Source organism: Ipomoea triloba, chromosome 12 (genome assembly GCF_003576645.1).
Source record: "Ipomoea triloba cultivar NCNSP0323 chromosome 12, ASM357664v1".
Lineage (NCBI taxonomy): Eukaryota > Viridiplantae > Streptophyta > Magnoliopsida > Solanales > Convolvulaceae > Ipomoea > Ipomoea triloba.
The window spans coordinates 28,222,522-28,236,774 of NC_044927.1; the positions used below are offsets into that span (position 1 = coordinate 28,222,522).

General features: G+C 38.4%; 3 protein-coding genes across 4 annotated transcripts; 2 read left to right on the plus strand and 1 right to left on the minus strand.

The window, feature by feature from the left end:
• The first annotated feature begins 3,139 nt into the window (after window positions 1-3,139).
• Window positions 3,140-5,586, plus strand: LOC115998678 (trihelix transcription factor GT-2-like). The gene is made up of 2 exons (XM_031238304.1): window positions 3,140-3,554; window positions 3,870-5,586. Exons 1-2 carry the CDS (start codon window positions 3,328-3,330, stop codon window positions 5,197-5,199), a joined length of 1,557 nt encoding a protein of 518 aa, XP_031094164.1. The 5' UTR covers window positions 3,140-3,327; the 3' UTR covers window positions 5,200-5,586.
• Window positions 5,587-5,697: 111 nt separating this feature from the next.
• Window positions 5,698-8,608, plus strand: LOC115998679 (probable mediator of RNA polymerase II transcription subunit 26c). 2 transcript variants are annotated; one of them, XM_031238307.1, is made up of 9 exons: window positions 5,698-6,750; window positions 6,862-6,930; window positions 7,034-7,116; window positions 7,270-7,340; window positions 7,457-7,512; window positions 7,621-7,654; window positions 7,748-7,842; window positions 7,976-8,063; window positions 8,195-8,608. In XM_031238307.1, the coding sequence occupies exons 1-9, from the start codon at window positions 6,349-6,351 to the stop codon at window positions 8,305-8,307; spliced, it is 1,011 nt and encodes a 336-aa protein (XP_031094167.1). In that variant the 5' UTR covers window positions 5,698-6,348; the 3' UTR covers window positions 8,308-8,608. The 2 variants fall into 2 exon arrangements, with proteins under 2 accessions (XP_031094167.1, XP_031094166.1); XM_031238306.1 differs by having other exon boundaries at window positions 5,699-6,750; window positions 7,454-7,512.
• Window positions 8,609-8,869: 261 nt separating this feature from the next.
• LOC116000458 lies at window positions 8,870-12,753 on the minus strand. Its single transcript, XM_031240546.1, has 3 exons — window positions 12,234-12,753; window positions 10,474-11,962; window positions 8,870-10,286 (listed from the first exon to the last, which is right to left on the minus strand). The coding sequence occupies exons 1-3, from the start codon at window positions 12,601-12,603 to the stop codon at window positions 9,098-9,100; spliced, it is 3,048 nt and encodes a 1,015-aa protein (XP_031096406.1). The 5' UTR covers window positions 12,604-12,753; the 3' UTR covers window positions 8,870-9,097.
• Window positions 12,754-14,253: the final 1,500 nt, after the last annotated feature.

Consider the following 14,253-nt stretch of genomic DNA (forward strand, 5'->3'; position numbering starts at 1 on the left):
TTGGATTTTTCAGGAATACCAAAAGGCCAACTCCGGTAAAGTACCTGGGCATTCCTCTTGATGGCAGAGGCTCAAAGTTGCTCAATTTTTCCCCTAATTACAGCAATCACTCGGTTAAGTCGAAAAATGGAAGGGATGCACCTTGTCATACGCTGGACGACTTGAGCTCATAATTTCAGTAATCCAAGGTACTATTAGTTTCTGGATTCAAAATTTTCCCCTTCCTGCTAATGTGATTGATCATGTAGCATTTCTTTGTGGAAATTTCTTTGGGGACGGAGAGTCTCCCTAATCACTTGGGATAAGATTTGCTTTCCAAAGGAAGAAGGAGGGGCTTGGCATCATGATTTTAAAGTTTGGAACACATCCTTCTTCGCAAAGGTTTTGTGGAACATACACACCAAGAGGGACTCGCTTTGGATCCGTTGGGTAAATTCTGTCTATCTAAATGGTAGTGATGTTTGGGATTTCTCTATTATCCCGGATCCCTGCTACAAAGATGTTAGATTTTTCAATGCTAACAGTTAACCCCGAAGTTTCTTCCAACTCCTTTAGAGCATTAAGGAGGATGGTGACCAATGTTGGATTTCCTTTTGAGAAAAGCATTAAATCATCTGCAAAGGCGAGGTGTGTAATACCCAACTGTGAGCATTTCGGATGATAGGTAAAAAGTGGGCTTTGAGCCTTAGTTTTGAGTACCCGTGAGAAGTACTCAATGCAAATGGTAAAGATGAGGGGGGATATTGCAAATGGTAGCCAAGATCACTCTTTGTCCATATAGTCGGTTGTCAACCTGAACATTCAAGCAAATAGTCTTCTTACCTCGACTCAGCACTCCACGAGCTGGGGGGATGGGATTGGGGGTCCTAATGCAAGTGGCTCGAAGTGGCTAAGCAAGCTACCAAAAATGACAAATGAATACGATAGTGAACCCGCAAACATGATAAGCGGTCAGGGCTAAACCATCAATTTGTTAAGTTAAATTAATCTTAATTCTAAACCCTGCACACGCACAAAATTGTTACAATAATCAAGCTAATCTTAATCAAAGCAATAATTTTGAAGTTGATTAGATGATATTGAGTAGATAGTAGTAAAAACAGAGCATCAGCAAGACTTGCTTTACGAACAAGATAAATTAAAATCTCAAGCTTACATTATATTATTCCAAAGTTGGTTAACAAATCAAATCACTAAAATATTTTGCATAAAAGTGGAAGATAAACATGAAGAAAAAGTCAAAAAAATTGGCTAATCATTGTTCTTTAAGAAAATGACCCTCAAATCATTACTACTTGCACATACACACCCTTTATATCCAAAACAGTATAATACAATCAGGTCTGCTTCTTCACCCCTATATATTTATTTTCATTATTATGTAATTATTCATCATTATTATCGTATATAGCAGATTAAAAAAATCATGAATTAAAATTGACAATTTAAGCAATAATTTTTATACGAAAGCAATTCGATCCATTCAATTTTAAGTTGATGTATTCAATTCAAAATATATACTGTACATATAAACGGATAGGAGCATTATTCTGTACGTAGCACAGTAGTAATGTTAGGGTGATAAATTGATAATTAAATGTATAACATATTTGTATAAATTAATTGGGTGGGTTTCAAAATACGCCGAAATCAATCCACTAGCTAGCTTGATATGTCTCATTCAGGGAGCGTGTGGGACAACTTTTAAAAGCTTAGGGCCACTACTTTTAATTTATTTTTTTTGCTGTAGCTAGGCTGTTGAGATAAGAAGAAAAAATGGTGGAAGATAATTACTTCACTCTTTGGCAAGCTGAATATGACAGAAACGCACACATGCCTTAAGATTCTTTAATATTGTATTATGGCCTTATGGGTTGGGTGAAAGAGACAGACTCGGAATCAGATTATTACGTAAATCTATTCCTTCTACTGATTAGCCCCATCATTATGTGTCCCTTTCCCGTTTCAAAGGCCACCTTTACTTTATTATTACTCTCTGTTTATTTATTTATTTATTTTTTTAACTCCGATCCGTATTATTTTATTTTATTTTTTACCATATCTAACCATATTATATATTTTGTCAAATTATATTATATAGTATCATTGCGAATATCATATATATGCATGCAATATTGGATCAAATTAAATTATACATTCAAGATATGGGTGATGGCGAACAGAGCTTTCGATAAGCTACTCATGTTCGTGTTCAATAAGTGTTCGTTTATTTAGGCATCCAACGGTTGGCAGGCGGACATGACGACTAACTCAACGATTAAACTAGAGTTGGGGAAATGTGAAAAGTCAAAATTTTAACTGGCAGGAAAATGAAAATGGTGTATTTGATACGCCTCATTTAGTAACCGTACCCTTAAGCAACCAGCTAAGGTGCCAACCAGTTAAGCAGAAGGAGGACCCGTCATGACAGCAACAACTGCCCAATCAATGGCAGGCATTTTTTTTAGTTACACTACAAGATTAACAAGGATGCTTGGAAGTTCAATCGGCACTCCGCACTCAGACCCTTGTGCCCCTGTAAAGATACATAGGCAACATGTTAACGAGGCCACGCAGCAAGACCACCGTGTCCCCCATCCCATACTCAAAAGTTTATTTTCCCGAGCCGTCACCTTTCGGCATTAGGAAAGAAATCCGATGGTTTAAGAAACTTTCTTAATATCAAACTTGTTAACTCTTTTATTTCATTTCCCAATATATGTAAATCTTGTATAAATACCCACTATAAACACATTGAAGGGGTTTAAAATTTAAATCTCTTGCTAAATTATTTTACGGTTGTATTAATTCGCCGTCCGACTACCTCGTGTCGTGAAACCAGGCATTATAAAAATCCGAATTTCACCAATTTGATTGGGCGTGGACAAAATTAATGTGAACAAAGAAAATTCACAAATTCACCCAATTGCGCTGGCTGGCTTGACACGTCGCTGTTGCATCCATCTATGCTATGGGATTCATCTCCTCCAGTCTCCACACAATCCCTTTTTGCCTACCCCCTTCGCAAAACCCTAATTTACCAGTCACCAGTCACCAGTCACCACCCTTTGCGGCTTTGCTCTGTTAATTGTTACCTAACCCCATTGGATTTTTTAAATTATTGGAATATTTACTTAAAGGAAAAGAAAAAATAGAAAACTCAATAATTCAAAACAACCGTACCCCAAGGCAAAAGATGCTGATTACACGTTTTGGTCCAGAGGATTAAACTTGAGAATTACCCCCATCCAATAAATTTCACCTCCACAAAGGTAAAACAAAAATCTGAGCAGCTTTAATAACCTCCTCCTAGTCCCAGTAGTAGATATGCTGGAAACTCCAGTGTTGTTGCAAAATTCAAGCGATGAAGGAGGAGGTGCTGCTGCTGCGGAGCTGAAGAAGAATAATGAAGGCGGAGGTGAGTGGAATTCAGGTGGGAACAGGTGGCCCCATGAGGAAACACTGGCTTTGCTCAACATAAGGTCTCAAATGGAGCTTGCATTTCGTGACTCCTCCTCCTCTCACAAAGTCCCTCTATGGGATGAAGTCTCCAGGTATTCATATTTTCAATATTTCATCAGCTTTATTTTCCCAGAGAGATATATATCATCAATTAATCAATCGATTTGAGCTGTTGTTTACATAAATAAATCTCTTCCAAATTGAGTTATATTACATGCTTGCTTATTGATTCAGAAAGTAGGAGTGTTGTTATCTTAGTGAATTATATATATTGTTTGAGAATTCGGTACTACTCCGTATTTGAATTATTGTAGTAATGATTTTTTTCAATTTGATGCCGGATCGGAGGCATACGCATATACGACTGGGTTTTGAATTTATTATTTATATATATAATATATGGTTAGGAAAATGGGGGAACTTGGGTATCATCGAAATGCCAAGAAGTGCAAAGAGAAATTCGAGAACATCTACAAGTATCACAAGAGAACAAAGGAAGGCCGATCTGGTAGACGACAAAATGCCAAAAATTACAGATTCTTCCAGCAGTTGGAGCTTTTTGACTCCCACCACTCTTTACTTCCATCCCCAACCTCCCATCAAATCCAAATCCAAAATACCCTGGAAAAACCAACCTTGGTATCTCCTGCAACACCCCTCACAATGTTAAAACCCACCACAAGCTTAAGCCAAGATGATCTCAGAATACAGCAGCCTTGCCATACTCGAGGAGACTTCAGTTTGGACGTCAATTTCACCTCCACATCCGCCACCTCTTCTTCGTCAGGGAAAGAATCTCAAGGGATTGCTAAGAGGAAGAGGAAGTTGGGTGATTATTTTGACAAGTTGATGAAGGAAGTGCTAGAGAAGCAAGAGGGTTTACATAGCAAGTTCCTTGAAGCAATAGAGAAATGTGACAAGGATCGGATGGCAAGAGAAGAAGCGTGGAAGAGGCAAGAGATGGAAAGACTGAAGAGAGAACAAGAGTCATTAGCTCAGGAAAGAGCCATTGCTGCAGCAAAGGATGCAGCTATTATTGCCTTTCTGCAGAAGATAACACAGCAACCTATCCCTATCCCTGTACCATTGCCAACGAACCCGACCCCCATATCTCCTAAGTGTGTTGAGAACCAAGAAAGTGTGTTAGAGAAAAATATTGGAGATGGCAGCGAAGAAGATGTGGTGGACAAAGGAAATGACATGCAAGAGAATGTTGCTGAGAGAAGTAGTATTGAAAAGAGAGAGAAGAGTGGTTGTGGTGAGAGTAATTCTGTGCAGACAAGCTCTTCACGGTGGCCTAGAGAAGAAGTGGAAGCTTTAATTAGAGTTCGGAGAAATCTTGACTTGCAATACCAAGATAGTGGATCAAAAGGGCCATTGTGGGAGGAGATATCAGCAGGTATGAAGAAGCTTGGATATGACAGAAGTGCGAAAAGGTGTAAAGAGAAGTGGGAGAACATAAACAAGTACTATCGGAGAGTAAAAGAAACACAAAAGAAAAGGCCTGAAGATTCAAAGACGTGCCCTTACTTCCACTTGCTGGATTCTCTGTATCAAAGCAAGTCCAGGAGGGTAGAACATAGAGGTTCAGATGTTCCTAAATCCAAGGGAGAAATGCTGGTGCAAATAATGAGGCAAAACCAAGCGGAGGAGGAGGAGGAGGAGGAGGAGGCAACAGGAAAAGAAGATGGCGAAAGACCAAGTGTGGATCAAAATGAAGAAAATGATGATGAGTAGCAGCAAATAGTTGGAAATCCCCCCTTGCCTGCTGCAGAAAAAAGAATGCAGTGATGCTGATGGTGGATGCATGAAGTTTTACAAGGGGCACAGTGGTTGTGCCTTAGAGTTGTGTAAGATTACAATTGGTGCACATAAAGCAAAGTGACATCTTTCTTTCTAGTTTAGTCATAATAATAATGTATATGAAATCATAGTTTACTGGGTAAATAGAGAGAGAGATGGTTGTTTAGAAGATTAGCTCACAAGTAATGATGTCCATTTGTGTAAAAGTTGAAATTTGTTGATTGTGTGTTGTAGTTGTATTAATAAAGACATAAACATGATTGGGTTTTTTGAATTGGAGGATGATGGAGTACAAACAATAAAGGAAATAATAATGTGTTACATCGCAGTGCCATTATATTTTTGTTTTAATAAGGCCTTTGCCTTTAGTTATCCAGGAGCAGGAGGAGGGAGGAGGGATTGAACTCACTGTTGGGCTCGAAAATTGTTTTGTTTTATGTAAGCTAGTGCTGGAGAGAGCCCAAACTCCAATATTGTTTGCTTATTCTTTCTTTTTTATCGATAAACATTTTGAAGCATAATAAGAAATAAGAAATGGGTGAAAGTAATTGGTGGAACATCACCTAAACAGGCTAAACTTGTGGTTTAAAGAAGGTTAACAGGCAGGTACAAGAAGATTAGTAGGACTGGGACACACCGCATTATTGTTTCACCTAAATCGCTTCAATTCGCTCCCCGCATAGTCGCATTGTTTTGTTTGGCCTTCCAATGAGAATAAATATGTTATCTTGGATTACCAATTGTGTCGTTAAGTTCTTCTACCACTTATTAATAATTGTTTTCAAACGTTTAAAACGTGATAATAATTAAATAAAACGTGAAATGATGATTTTCACTCCCCCCACGTCCAACCCTTTGCCTTGGTAGTAAAATCGAAGATTTCCAATCGTCAATCGTCAGGCGCAGGCCTTCTCTGTAGTCTCCAACCCAGAATAGGAATAGGAAGAGGAATATGATGATCGGATCTACGCCTTACCCAATTATTATGCTTCATTTCTTCATATATCACGTCACCACCCTCGTTGCAACTGTCTTCTGCAGATAACACTTTATTATCTACATTTATTCATTCTCATTTCCATAATGGATTTGGATGAATTTCGCGTAATTCTATCCAATTCCAAAGTGGACGTTTGGACGCTCATCCACACCGCCATTGACGTGGCTTCGTCCGACTATATCACCGACTTCAAGGATCGGCGTGGCGGAATTGTGGAGAAGTTGTTTTCCGTCCCCTGCCCCAATTGCAACACTCATTTCATCCCCAACCAACTTACCAATTACAATATTAATACCAATGTTGAGACTGAGAGGGAGAATAGTAAGAGTCCTTTGACTCCCGACCCGAATTATCACACCAACGATAATCCGGATGGAAGAGGAGAAGAAGACAAACACGAAGACGCGGATCCTTATGGAGGCTTGTTCGATGACGAGCAGACTAAAATTCTCGAGATCAAAGAGCAACTTGAAGATCCGGAACAGGTCTTAGTTTTTTTTTTTTTTTTTTTTTTTTTTTTAATTAATGCTATGCTATTTTGTGTGTGTGTGTAATGTGTTAGCTTCATCGTATTGTCTGAATTTATTTGTCAACAGTCTGAAGATTCTGTTGTTGAGTTGTTACAAAGTCTTGCTGATATGGATATTACATTTCAAGCTCTCAAGGTTTGTTTTTTTTTACTAAACCAGAAAAGCTTTCCCCTTTTCTTAGTCCCTTTACTGGATGATACAACTAATGAATCCTGTATTTCTATTCAATATTGATTAGGAAACTGATATTGGAAGGCACGTGAATCGATTGAGGAAGCATCCATCTAATGAAGTTAGGAGATTGGTGAAGCAATTAGTTAGGTTTGATTTTCACACATAAACTAATTATTGAATTATTAGGTTGAGGTTTTATCTGTGGATATGGAATTGAAGTGGCTGATCAGAAGTTGTTCAACTGATTTCTAGCTTTTTTCTTGTGTGTGTATGTTTTAATGAGGTGGTTTTTTTCGGTAGAAAATGGAAAGAAACTGTAGATAAGTGGGTGAAGCTCAATCAATCTGAACAAACATCTTCGAATCTCATTGGTACAATCCTCCAAAATGCCATATATTTTTTCCCTCTTGCATTTACAAGTCAAAATGTTAAATGTCTATGGAGTTTAAATGTAATTTGTAACTAATGGTATTGGTGACAATAGCAGATGGAGACTCGCCCCAGCAGAACTTACTAAAAAATCAACAAAATGGTCATCCTCAGGTTAATTCCAATTAATACTGCTCTACTATTTCCCACCTCACAAAACTAAATATGTTAAGTTTTAAAAGTACATACTTCTAAGGTCTAAAGTGGTTATGGTCTTTGCAGGTACCTGATTTTGGGTATTCTCCAAATCCTCAAAGTAAGAACCAAGGCAGAATCAGATCCTGGCTTGTCAATTACTTTTGCTGTATAATCCAATTTTGACATTCTTTTACTAATAATTCCTTTTTAGATGGGAGTTCATGCTCAGATCCAGAACAGAAGCCAAAGTCTGTTCCACGAAATGAAGCACCTCCGAGATCACTTCAATCTGCTCCTCCTCCAAGTGTATTAAGCTCATTCTTCCATTTCTTAACTGCAATATTTGAGAGGGAAATTAATCCCTTTTTTTCCACCAAATTTTCCATATATAAAACAAGAAAACAAGAAAGTTGTTGATACTTGTTATGGGTATTTGCAGAGGCCTCCAAGGGAATCTACCATTGATATGGAAAAGTTAAATTCAGCAAGGAGAAGGCTACAGGAGAACTACCAAGAAGCTCAAAATGGTTTGATTTTGAACTTTGGAATGTATTGCTGTATTGCTAGTCCAGTGTGAGTGTGTTTCCTTATAGAGTTTGTTCATTTTGGGTTTTGATTGAGGTTTGTTCTCTTGTGGTGTATTGTTTGCTTTGTGAAGCTAAAAAGCAAAGGACAATACAAGTGATGGATATTCACGAGATTCCAAAGCCAAAGAACGGCTTCATTGCCAAGAATAAAGGTGGGGGGTATCAGGGCAGGAATCATCGCTGATTTGTCTGAGGTCCATGTGTGCAGTAGGACACAACATTGTGTATATGGGCATTTAATGCTTGTTTGAAGTTTGTTTACTTTGGTTTTGGTAAATAAGTAGAGGCTATTTTCTGTTTGCAAAGGAAGGAAAAACAATTGTCACTTCCTTGGCTACAGCATTTGAAGTTTGTAGTGAAGTCCTTTTTTTGTTGCCTATTTCGCTTCCTTTGCTTCTCCTCTCTAGGGCTGTTTTCGTGTTCATTTGTTAAGATTTTTAAAGTGTTCGTGTGTTCATTTGTTCATTTGTTAAAGTGTTCATTTCTATGCGTGTTCGTTTGTTAGTGAACATTATTAAACAAACACTAAACAAGCTTGTTCATGAGCTCATAACAAACGAGCCTATAAATGTTCAAACTCTGTTCATTTATTCACCAAGCTTTAAACGCTTACCGAACATAAATACAAATAGTTTATCGAAAGCTCTGTTCGTTAACACCCTTACTCTTCTCCCTAGCATGCCAAATTAGCTTGTCTTCAAACACAATTTTGGGTAGTTATGTATGGTTTTATTTACTGTTAAATAGGCATAATGGATAATTAGATATGCTCTTCCATAAACCTTGTATGTGTTTCAAGTTTCAAGAAAAATAGTGTATTGTACAATGCATGTAAAAGCATGCATATATGCATATGCGGAACCAAAATATACTGAATCCGATTTTTAGCTTTCCAAAATAAGGGTACAACCTTTGACTTTGTATGATGGTGAAGAAAAAAGAAGCTGCTCCAGTTTTATTAAATATTTGTTCTACTACCCATTAAAGGAAGGACTTGCCTGTGTTTTCGGCTCAACTGATTGCTGCCCTGACTTGTTTAAACTACTCAATATGCCATCAATCAACTCATCTTTGTGATCTTGAGGTTGATCTGAGACAAATGAATAGGGCTTTGATGGTTTGCTCCTCTTTCCAGTGTTTACTACAAGACTATCACTTTTGATGCTCACAGACTCTGAAGAAGCAGATTGCTTTGCATCATCTTTGCAGCATTTGTCCATCCCATCAACATTCTTTGATGCACCATTTCCACTGCTTTCTTCCTTCCTGCTGTACCACGAATCAAGGATCTGCATCAAAGAGCTCTCTTCCTTTTCTCTGGGTTTTGCACTTTCTCGTTTTGTGGAGGAGGATACGCTCAAGCTCTCTTCATCCATGTCTGAAAAATCATCATCAGACAACGGTTCATAATCCATTCTGCTACTTGACCCCACTTCCATCTCATCCTTCTTCAGGGTTGTCATCTTTGAAATTGGTCCTAGCTCTGCCCATGGAGAGTCAACATCATCAACCTTCCTTGAAGCATCCACTAGTTCACTGTCAGAAGTAGCTACACTATCTCCAACACAACTTTCTTTAGTAAACAACTCATTGGCCGCACTATTTACATCTTTACCAGATGGAATCATATAATTTGACTCTATTCTTATCCCAGGCATTATCTGAAGAAGATTTACCAACTTTTGATAGCCAAGCTTCTGTAAATCCAGTGAATAGCCATAATTTTCAAGGAAAAGCTTCCTGAAAGATCCCAAATTGTACCCTTCTGGATGTACCCTCACAATCTCCTGCACAAGCTTCTGACAGTCAACAAGTACCTCATTTCTAGACTTCCCAAAGGAGTTCCCCTGGCCCTGGGTGACAGGTTGAGACACTCCTGAATGTGGAGGATTTTGGTGTTTCTTCTCTCCATCCTTTTCTTGCAACTTTGTTGGAAGCTCAGCATGTAGAAAGATACTGCTCAACCCAGTTGAGCTGTGAGAAGCATTTTTCACTGCTTTTACAGCAGACCGAGATACTTTGAAAGGGAAGGTTCTTTGAATGCGTTCTTCCACCCATTTCTTATCTGAAATAAACAAATCTACCAGATGAAGAAGATCATTTTCACAAAGAGATCTGAGAGACGAAGGACCACACTGTTGAAGATTCTGTGCCAACTGCAACCTGATATACAGCCAAAATGGATTTAGAACAATATAACCTTAATTGAAGGGGAATTGGCTAAAATATCCCACACCAATGCACAAGTTAACTTCAGCATTGTTCTTAATTGTTCATTGGTGCGGGGTATTTTAGCATTATCTAGGCATGGAGCATTCAGAGAGGAGGGTAGTAACTAGTAATGAAGTACCTAGTCCTTGACTGTAAAACAAGAGTAGAACCTTGTTCTGTATGCAGGAAAGCCTCCATATCCTTCCAAAATGAATCCTCTGAAAAATTCTTGTGTGTCCCAGAACCTGGTTTATTCTGAGTGACTTTCTCATCAGATTCAAAATCTGAATTATTTAGGGGAGACAGACTTTCCGAAGGTCTACACCAATTCTTAATCTTGTTAAAAAATCCAGACTGGCTGCTGGATTTTTCTATAATGGCTTGAGAACTCACACTGTTTTTTTCATCCACCTTTTCTTCGTCTCCAGAAGGGAAAGGATCTAAGCCTTTGGAGTGTTCAGACTGACTTGCTAATTTGGCATCAGACTCATTGATTGTTGTTCGCTCAGCAGGTATCTTATCAGAGCTGCTACAGTTTTTCTCATTGGCATCATACTCCTTTTTACTCCCAAACCACTTTTTCCATAATCTCTTAAAAAGCCCCTGTTTGGGTACAGAACTTTTATCCTCTGCAGTATTTATTTGGCTCCCAGTTGCTTTAGTCTCTGTAATCTGTATGCTTGAAGGTGGTAGCTCCCCTTGTGGCACTTGTATTCCACTTGTGGGATCTTGTGTACTTTGTGCCAACTGTTGTTCTTTTGACAAGAGTTTTGTTGTGAGCTCTTGCACTTTTTGTGATTCCTGCAATTTTGCTGGTGGAGTTTCCACTTTTGGTCCAGAGCATGAAGTTGATGATGACATCTTGCTTGGGCTACCAGAACAAGAACTCTTGGTGCCGTTCATTTTACGAACAGCAATACTGTCAGGTTGTCCTACAATAGCAGCAGAGGGCTCCACCGCAGTAATGCCAGAACTGCACTCATTTTGTTCAGATGATTTAGGAGCAACACTTTGAACCAGCAATTGACCACCACTTCCTGATTGAAGCTTTAATACATGTGGCATTGCTAAGAGAAAACGGGAAAACTTTTTATATCCATAGAAGTCTTTATCAATACTCAAATTGCTTTTTCCCAATTCTGCACGAAGATCAGTAATGAAGAGTCCTTTGGGGTTTGAGGCCAAGATATGACGAATATACTTGGTAACAGGCTTTGGGATTGGGCGAGGTTTTGGATCTGAAGTAGAATCAGAGAGGTCAGAATCAGTATGGGGAGAATTTTGGTGGTCCACAGTAGAAGCAAAAGGGTCTTCAAGAGGTGCCTTGTAATGGCCATACCAAGAAGCATAAGGACCATCTGGGGGATGATTAAAATGCTTTCCTGTAAGGTCATCCCCTCTGAGTAAAGCATTCCATTGCCACATGATACTAGCAGCACTAAAGAGTGCAACAGAAGCATTTTCTGGGCTGGCAAGCAAGATATTATAGTTGTTCATTCTTAGGCGGTGTAAAATACCAGCAAATTCACAATCACCAGTGATTAAGAAAAGGTGTGCAGGTGGAGGATTTTGGGAAACCCAATACATAAGATCTACAAGAAGAGATCTATCGGCACTACTCTTTCCACCTGAAATTTTGGAAGGAGGATGATTAATGAACCAACTTCCAAAGTAAGGGAGGAAGTGAAGGGTGGAGCATTAACACATTCATTCAGAGTCAGAAAATATGGTAATAAAGAAATGAATAATGTATGATATAAAAACCAAGCAGCCTCTTTTTTTAGTCTTTAGACTAAGTTGAAGAAAGCTAAGCTAAGTAATTTTGGGGTTGAACACAGTAGGAAGTAATTAACAGTGTAGAAAATATGGTTTGTTGAAGAAATAGATAGAGGGGTTTACCGTTTGGAATGTGAGTGAGATTGATCCCGGTGGAAGAAAGTGCCTCCTGATTGGGGCGCGGGAGGTGGAGAATGTCTCCAAATGCGGTGATTTGGATGGGACCTTTGATCCCATTGGCCCTAATGGCGGCAGTGATGCTATGGGCGACCTTAAAGACATTGACGGCGGGCGGCAAGCTACAATTCTCGAAATCCCACCAAACGGAGACCTTAACGTTCCGCCCATCCTCCTCATGTCGGCGAGAGTGGTAGGAAGGGTGGTTATGGGAGGCGGCGGAAAAATGGGAGAGTTGGAAAAGCTTATAGCAAGGGGGCTTTGTGGTTGTGTATAGAAATAGGGTGAAAACGGGTCTGGGGAAAAGGGGTTTCATGCTATTCCCAATTTATGACTGAAGAAGAAGATGATGTTTGTGTCATTTCATTTCAGTTTCAGAAATGGCCTGGCATGGCAATTTTTTTTGGTTGAACAAGGGTTTAGAGAGAGGAGCGCTAAAACCCTAGAGCAGGTGCAGCTCACGTGAGTTACTATCCGCTTGAGATGGGCCGGGGTGGTACGTAGCAGTAATACCTGAACTTGTATTAGTTGTATGCATATAGTCATGTAGAGAGGCCCAACAAACGCAATAATTGAATTGAGTTGAATTGGTGTTGTGGGAGGCAAAGGTGGACCTGGGTCCAATACAACGCTGTTTCACTATTTTAAAAAAAAATAAAAAAAAATAAAAAAATTATTAAACATATAGCCCTGAAATGTGTGAATGCGAAGGTTTCAAATTGTGAATATGGAGTATAGAATTTGTGAATGTAGAGTTATGAATGTGTGAATCTGTAGTACAGTTAATAGAGTTATAGCAGTCTTGAAATATGTGAATGTGGAGATTTCAAATTGTGAATATGGAATATAGAATTTGTGAATGTAGAGTTATGAATGTGTGAATATGTAGTAGAGTTAACAGAGTTCTAGCAACTTGTAGCCCTGCAATGTATAAATGTGGAGTTCCCAAGTATTGAACATGGAGTATAGGACCTGTGAATATAGAGTTCTGAATGTGTGAATGCATCAGTGGTAATATAGTTACTAAACATATAGCCCTGTAATGTGTGAATGTGGAGTTTTCAAATTGTGAATATGGAGTATAGGGTCTGTGAATGTAGAGTTTGTGTTCTGTTGCGATGATGAGCCGTTAATGCCGTTAATTTTTATTTTTTTTTAAAAAAAATTGTGAAACAGCGTCGTATTACATGGATCAAAGTCTATATTGTATTTTAAATTTTTGTCTAAAATGATATTTAGATAATGTACATTTAGTTAACATATTAGGTAACTTTGGTTAATCTATTATGTACATGTAAATAAACTGAATGTAATTAATTATAATATGTATATAATTTATTAACCGAGTGTACATACTACGATAACTGCGGTCATATATGCATGCAATTTGAATGTTAAATGATATAACAATGGTGCCAAATTTGAGCATTGCAGCTTTCTTACCGGGTAAATGTATGTAAATATTATACATTCAAAAGAATAACAAATAAATTAAATACACATAGGTGCCCTCACTTACCATATCTATAGATATATGTTGAATACTGGTGTAGGTGTTTTTTCCGAATTGCCAAGCCTGTAAGTGTATGTGATGTACTAGTGAGGAAGAATGCATGATATGATATGATAGATAGTATAGGTGGGAGGGATATTTTTTTGAATACTACTAACTCTATTACAATGCATATTGCCCACTAAGGCTCGAACCCACCACCCTATAAAGGGAAGAGTTTGATGCCACTGGACTACAAGGTTCTTGGCATGGGTGGGAGGGATATGATTGCTTTATTTCATCCAAAATGGATGGGAGCTGAGGGAGTTTGGTTAGTTATTGGTACAGTCAGTAATGATTTGATTTGCACTTTAACAACACAACCAACAATATATATATATAATGCCTTCCTTAAATTAGCTTGCTTAGCTTGTTTGCATATACATATACATATAATATATACTACCAAATGAA

Bases quoted from the DNA above. Each gene is read 5' to 3' on its own strand.
- LOC116000458 (XM_031240546.1), bottom strand. From the start codon at position 12,603: ATGAAACCCCTTTTCCCCAGACCCGTTTTCACCCTATTTCTATACACA. The intron at 11,963-12,233 runs GTAAACCCCTCT...CCAAAATTTCAG, and splicing joins TCTCACTCACATTCCAAACG to GTGGAAAGAGTAGTGCCGAT. The intron at 10,287-10,473 runs GTACTTCATTAC...GCTGTATATCAG, and splicing joins GTTTTACAGTCAAGGACTAG to GTTGCAGTTGGCACAGAATC.
- LOC115998678 (XM_031238304.1), top strand. From the start codon at position 3,328: ATGCTGGAAACTCCAGTGTTGTTGCAAAATTCAAGCGATGAAGGAGGA. The intron at 3,555-3,869 runs GTATTCATATTT...ATATATGGTTAG, and splicing joins CTATGGGATGAAGTCTCCAG to GAAAATGGGGGAACTTGGGT.
- LOC115998679 (XM_031238306.1), top strand. From the start codon at position 6,349: ATGGATTTGGATGAATTTCGCGTAATTCTATCCAATTCCAAAGTGGAC. The intron at 7,655-7,747 runs GTAAGAACCAAG...ATTCCTTTTTAG, and splicing joins GTATTCTCCAAATCCTCAAA to ATGGGAGTTCATGCTCAGAT. The intron at 8,064-8,194 runs GTTTGATTTTGA...TGCTTTGTGAAG, and splicing joins CTACCAAGAAGCTCAAAATG to CTAAAAAGCAAAGGACAATA.